Below are 6,868 nucleotides of genomic sequence, written 5' to 3' on the forward strand. Positions count from 1 at the left end.
GGCCCCTCCCCGCAGACCTGAACACGCCTCATCTGAGCTCTAATAGCCTTTTGGCCATAACATAGTATCTTGATCGCTGCCTTCTGGGGTCTCCCCTGGGCTCCTCCTTCCCAGCTGGGCTCAGCCCCTCACCACCCTCCACAGAGGCGCTGAACCCTCCCTGCTTGTGAGGCCCTATCCGGGCTTCAGGTCAGATTGGGTTTCTGTCTAAGAGCAGCCTTCTCCACTGGCACACAGTCTAAGCCAGGACATGCTGGCAGAATTGTGCAACGTTGTTCTGAGCCGGAATCGAGCAGCTTTTATGACCAGTTATGAAGCACTCTTCTCGTGCCAGGGCCTGGAGTAATTGAAGTTTCAAAGTAGTTTTTGTCCACCCGAGATGGCAGGCAGAGAGCAGATTCGGGCCAGGGCACTGCGCTCAGCGCCTGCGTGCATTACCTGCAGGGACATCCCCACAGGCCTTTCGGACGGGGTGGTGGTGATCACTGTTTGACAAAGAAGTTAACTGTGGCTGGGAGCAGCAAAACGCCTTGCCCAGGAGTGTCAGCCGACCTGAGGGTGGCAGGGTTTGAACTCAGGCCGGCACCCTCCGCAGTCCAGCCCCCTTCCCTCAATTGCCACCATCTGAGTGCAATTCGCTAGCTACTGGGGCACAGGAACCCTTGCGGGTCTCTGCCGCACCTGTCTTGCGGGGCCCAGCTGGGTGTCCGCCAAAGCACCAGGAGCGCCGAGTTCCGCGGCAGCGCAGAACCAGGTGAAGGCCTCGGCCAGAGGCGCGCCGGGCCCGGGGAGGGTGGGGCTGCGAGCGCTCGCCCCGGCGGCCTTTGCGCCCCAGCGCCGGCCCGGCCTCCGGAGTCCCCCGGCTGGGGGTGGGCGGTGTCCGGCCAAGACCCGGTGTCCCCACCCCCGCGCCCAAGCCCCGCCCGCGCGGTGGCCCCTCCTCGGGAAGGTAAGCACCACCTTCTCGGGGAGCGGCCCGCAGAGCCAGTGGCCGTCGGGCGCCCCGCCCCCCGCGAGTAGGGACCCGGCGCCGCTGCCGCGCAGCACTAGGAGCTCCCCGCGCCGCCGCTCGCTCACCTGCGCTCCCTCCCGCCCCTCGGTGCGCGCCCGGCCCGCCAGCCGCCACCGCCCGCACCCCGAGCGCCACCATGAACTCGCTCTTCAGGAAGAGAAACAAAGGCAAATACAGCCCCACTGTGCAGACCCGGAGGTGAGGAGGCGCCCGCAGCTCCGTTCCGGGACGCTCTTGCGCCTGTGGGCGCACAGGACCGGGAAGACCGCCCGGGCAGTGTAGGAATGGGGGTCACGGGGGCCCAGGAACAGGGGACTGAACCGGGAGTGCGAGACTTGCGGGAACGTGGGACCGAGGCCACCCTGAAGCTGGGAAGCACCGCCGGCTGGGAGGGGACTGGCTGGGGCACCCGAGGGGGAGCATAATTGCGGACTTCGGGGACTCCGGGAGCCCAGGGAGCATTGCCTTGAGGGCCTAGGGCATGGGCAGCTGAGCTGGGGGTACAGGGCACCCCCGTGTCCCAGGGTCGCTCTTGAGCAGAGGGTCGCCCAGGACCGGGAATAGCCACCTGGATGCGGGGGCGGAGTTTTTGGAGGACCGGGCACTTAAGGCGGGGTCGCCGTGGGCGACCCAGGAAGCTCCGTCCAGGGGGCGCCCTGAGGCAGGGAAATTGAGCTGGTGTCGGAGGGGTGCTCTCCAGTGCCTCTGAGACCGCGCAAGTGTTCCTGGCGTCGGAGAGGCGAGGGGGTGGGGGTCCGAAGGGGGTGGGCCACCCCCGGCTGCACTTCCCGGCACCTGCCACCCTGCGCTCCAGAGCCGCGCTCAGAGGCCCTGGGGGGTGCGGGGTCGGGTCGAGGGGCACACAGGCACCCCCTTTACCTCCCCACCCTCTGGGTTCTGAGCGGAGGTTGGGTGGCGTCCGGGCCTCCTCTTCGAAGCTCGGTTTCTCAAGGGTGTGGCTCCCTGCCCCCACCCCAGCCCCGAAACTGGCGGTGTCTCTGAGCCGCGGGTTCCCAGGGCGGCCTGGGAGGGGAATGGCATGTCTTGATGTGTTTGCAGTGAGAAGCAGCCCACGTCCGTTTTGATAAGCCTAATGTGTTCACTTAATAACCTGTTTGGGGGAGCCTGGTGGAGATGCTGAGATTGATGGAAGGGGTGGGAATCCAGCCCCTGCTTTATCCCCCCACTTCTGAAAATAGAATGGGGGCTCTGGGTTAGCAAGGACCATTTTGCCAGCTTCTTGGACAAGAGGCTTCAGGCAGGTGAGGGGCCCGCAAATTGCATGGCTCTCCTGGCTGGGAGTTCTGCCCCCAAGCTGCTCTCGCTGGGAGCCCGCAATGTGCCCTCCAGCAGCTCCTCACTCCCTCCCTAGGCCCCAGAGGAAGGCAAGGAGAGGCTTCTGGGCCCAGGGCTCCCACCCAACCCCTGCAGTCCGGCCTAGGCCGACCAGTCCGACAGGTGCAGGCGGTGGGGCCCTGGCATGCTGGAGTGCAACACTCCATTCCCTGGCCTTCCAGCCCTTTCAGAAGCCCCCCTGCCCTGTGATCCCACCCACCCATATCTCCATTTGGGCCCTTTCAAGCTCAGAGGCATTTCCCCCCTTCAGAGATTTCCCCACCCCTCCCCTATCTTTCACAACCCCAGAGACTGGGCAGGGCCTGCCTGCTGCTCCTCCGTGGCCGCGTCCAGCTGGCACTCGGACCCAGCCGGGGGCCCGTCCAGTCCCTGCACTGTTCCCTGGGGCATTGCACAATTGGATGCTCTGTGCCAGCCGTGGAGAACCGTTCTGTCCTTTCCACCCCAGAGACTAGGCCCATCCAGTCCTTCACACATGCAGACACCCACACACCAGGAGTGGGGCCAGGCCTCGCCCCGCCCTCTGCCTCCCCCCAGCCTCCCTCCTTTCTGCAGCTTTCCATCCCTGAAGGCCTCAGCTTGGACCTAACAAAAGGTTGTAATGAACCCAGACAAGCTGGGAGGGGTGCGGGCTTTCCTGAAAGTGTGAGGATGAAAGGCATCCCATCCTTTATAGCTGTAGGGACTCAGAGGGTCTGGGGTGGCAAAGATTTGGGGTCCCGCCACTCTCTGTATCCCTGGCCGAAAGCAGCCGCCGTCTGTCCTAGACTGACAGCCATTGGTCCCAGGTCTCCACTTAGATGTCTCTTTCTCCAGGAAGCCCTCCTGATTCTGTCCCTCAGCATGGGGTGAAAGACCATTCCTTTGAGCCTTGCCACCCCAGCACAGAATGAGCACAGCCACAGCTCTGAGCAGGTGTCAGATGCCTCCCCGGGTGGTCTCCAAGCCCAGTGCATCCCTCTGCCCCCTCCCCTTAGTGGGGACTAGTTCTTAGACTAGATTGTGGGGTGGGGGTAGTCCTGTACCCAGTTCTCTCAAATGCATCTCTCGAGCATTGCCTGATGCCCAGCTAACCCCATAGCACGTGTCTTGGTTGGGGGTGGAAGGGACAGACTTGTGGCTCTAGGCTGTGGTCGCTGGTCACAGGAAGTGGATCTCCAAGTTATTCCTTCACCCCGAGTTTTCCAGGGGCCCGCTCCATTGTTTGGGGGAGAACAAGGTTGCTGGTGAGATTCGGCATGGTGGGGCAGGTAGGAGCTCCAGCACCGCGAGCAGAAGGTCTCACTGTTGATCCTGGCATCTCCACCCTGGAGCCTCTGGAAGCCTTGTTTTACCTTTCTGCAGAGCACGGGTGGTGATACTGAGTGTCTCATGCATAGGGCTGCTGGGAGGAGCAGGGCACAGCACACGGGAGGTGCCCGGATGAGGGTTAGCACCCCTTTCCGGGCCCAGGGGACCCAGGAGCCCCAAGTTGTGACTTTCACACCCAAGGTAGTCAGGCCTTTGGACTACAAAGTGTGGATGAGTGAATGAAACACCCCGCCAAGAAAGCCACCCCTTCCAGTTTGTCCACCTGGGCCGGGACAGGGTGTGAACCCCGTTGCTCCCATTGCCCGGGTTCCTAATGACAGGTGTGAGAGCTGATCTTCACACCTGAGCTAATGACAGAGTCAGGCTGGATGGTGCGGGTCACCGAGGACAGCATCCAGCCTAGCAGAAGGGCCCTGGAGGAGACCCGCTCCCACCCCCCTGGCTGTGCAACCTCAGAGGAGCTGCTTGACTTCTCTGAGCCTGTTTTCTCACCTGTGGGATAGGAATAAGCACGGTACCTGCTTGGAGATGTTGACTGAGGATTAAATGAAATAATGCAGGGGAAAGGTTGAGAATGATAAGAGGCCTCAGGTAATGGCAGCTATGACAATTACAGTTATTAAGCAGATGCGGGCAAGGTGGCTGTGGTATACCCAGGGTTAAACTTGATATCATGGTGGACAGGCTATGTACCGCACAATTCCATAGGCACTGTTGCTGGGGGTTAGCAGGTGGAGGAGACGTTAACCACCTCCCTGCACTTGAGTCGCTGGCAGTCACATCAGAGAGTAAGATGGAGTCAAGCTTCAGTACATGTATGGTTATGTGAGCATCGGGCTGATAGGGCCAGGCAGGAGCAATGGAGCGTAGAGCCGGACAGATGAGGTCTCCAGCCTGGCCACTCGCTTGCTTTGTGACTCGCCTGAAGTGAGAACTGTCACAGTCAGAGCACAGATGCTGGGAGGTGAGGGAGGACTTCCCAGAGGAGGCATCTGAACTGTCACAGGGCAGGATGGAGTGGCCAAGACCCAGCTCTGCAGTCAGGCTGAATTCTGCCTCTATTTTAAAAGAAACAGCCTCCCTGAGTCTCAGTGCTTCTGAATCTGTTGAATGGGATTAATCTTGCCCCTCCACCCTGATCTGGGTCCCAGTAAACACCCAGCAGCCTGGCCTCACCTACACAGGTCTTGCAACACTGGCCCAGCCCTGATGGAGTGCTCCTGCATGGGAGGCAGGACCCCAGGCTTTGAGGGGAGAGCTGGCAAAAGGGAAGCATGCTCTACTGGGAGGCACTGGGGGTACCCTGAGCCTCTTGGTGGTTAAGCACACAGTGTTTTATTAGCTGGGCATGGTGGTGGGTGCCTGTAATCCCAGCTACTCAGGAGGCTGAAGCAGGAGAATCACTTGAACCTGGGAGGCAGAGGTTGCAGTGAGCCAAGATTGTGCCCTGCACTCAGCCCTGGGCAAAGGCGAGGGCCTCTGTCTCAAAAGAAAAAAAAAAAAAAAGCAAGAACACAGAGTTTGATGCTAGCTGGGCATGAGTTCAGGCCCCAGCTCTGTGTCTCTTAAGCTGTTTGATCTTGGGCAAGTCACTTAATGTCTCCGAGCCTCAGTTTCTTCATCTGTGAGATGGAGATAAAGAGCAACAGTTAATTGAGGCTGCTGGAGTTAATCAAATGAGAGGATGCGCGTGATGGGTCTAGCCCATGACCTGGTTTCAAGAGCAAGTGCCTGGCAAATCCTTAGCAATAATACTTTCAGGCACACACTGCTATTTTTTTTTTTTTTTTTTTGAGGCGGGAATCTTCTCTGCTCATGAGCACAGATAAATGACAGATCTCAACTCACTACAAGCTCCGCCTCCCGGAGTTTACTCTCATTCTCCTGCCTCAGCCTCTCGTGGAACTGAGCTTTCCACCACCTCCCGGCCAGTTTTGTATTTTTAGTAGAGGCGAGGTTTCACGAGGTTGGTCAGGATGGTCACCCAGATCTCTGACCTCGTGATCGCCGCCTCCAAGCCTCCCCAAAGTGCTGGGATTACAGGCTTGAGCCACGGCCCGGCCGCACTGCTAAGAGTCTGTGGGCCGGGCACGGTGGCTCAGCCTGTAATCCCCAGCACTGGGAAGGCAAACGGCGGATCACGGGGATCGATCGAACCATCCTAACTTCTTTATTCCATCTCTAATAAGAATAGCCAGGCGTGGTGGCGGGCGCCTATAATTCCAGCTATACTCGGGAGGCTGAGGCAGGGAGAATGGCATAAACTCGGGGCCCGGGAGCTTGCAGTGAGCCGAAAGCGATGCCACTGCCTCCAGCCTGGGTGACAGAGTGAGACTCTGTCTCAAGAAAAAAGTCTAGCTTGATGCCAGGCACGGTGCTCACACCCTGTAATTCCAGCTCTCTGAGGCTAAGGTGGGCCAGTCACTTAGGACAGGAGTTTAGGACCAGCCTGGCCATCATGGTGAAACCCCATCTCTACAAAAATAAATATTAAAAATTAGTTGGGTGTGGTGGCGGGCACCTGTAATCCCAGCTACTGGGGAGGCTAGGCAGGAGAATCAGTTGAACCTGGGAGGCAGAGATTGCAGTGAGTTATACCACTGTACTACAGCCTGGGAGACAGAGCAAGACTCCATCTGGAAAAAAAAAAAAAAAAAAAAAGATTCATGACTGAGCCAAGCCTGGAGCTGACTAGGGAGCTGACTCAAGCATGCACCCATTGGTCAGTGACGGTAGGAATGCCTCATCGATTTGGGAGAGGGCCCATGTGGGTGACGGCTTAGAAAAAGCCGCCCCGCCATTTCTCAGGCACATACCATGAGCCCAGCAAGGCCATGGATGTTACATGGGCTGGTGGGGGGCGGGAAGCAAATGAGGCCTCCCCACCTGCAGTACCTGAACTGGCAGCACTGTGCTCAAATCGCTCCAGCCAGACAGAGCCACTGGTGTTGGTGCTGACTGCCTCCACCCCCAGCAACCCACTCTACCTCTTTTTCTTCTGGCTTTGCCCCCTCATCCCTTGCCCAGTTCTCTTGGAAGAAGGAATGAGACCGTGACTGATTCAGGACAGCTTGAGCTACTCCTGGAGGAACAGCTGCTAGAACCTCTGACTTGAAACCAAACCCCATCAAAGCTTTTCAGTTTCAGATGTCAAGCCAGCAATAGATGCAACTGAACGAAGTACAACAG

General features: G+C 58.9%; 1 protein-coding gene across 1 annotated transcript in view; it reads left to right on the top strand.

Moving 5' to 3' along the window:
• Positions 1-1,059: 1,059 nt before the first annotated feature.
• PPL (periplakin) overlaps positions 1,060-6,868 on the top strand; it is a 55,650-nt gene continuing 49,841 nt past the window's right edge. Inside the window, exon 1 of the mRNA XM_031658501.1 lies at positions 1,060-1,210. Coding sequence (XP_031514361.1) covers positions 1,149-1,210 — 62 coding nt within the window. The 5' untranslated portion in view covers positions 1,060-1,148. The remainder of the gene's footprint in view (positions 1,211-6,868) is intronic.

Source organism: Papio anubis, chromosome 18 (genome assembly GCF_008728515.1).
Source record: "Papio anubis isolate 15944 chromosome 18, Panubis1.0, whole genome shotgun sequence".
Taxonomy (NCBI): domain Eukaryota; kingdom Metazoa; phylum Chordata; class Mammalia; order Primates; family Cercopithecidae; genus Papio; species Papio anubis.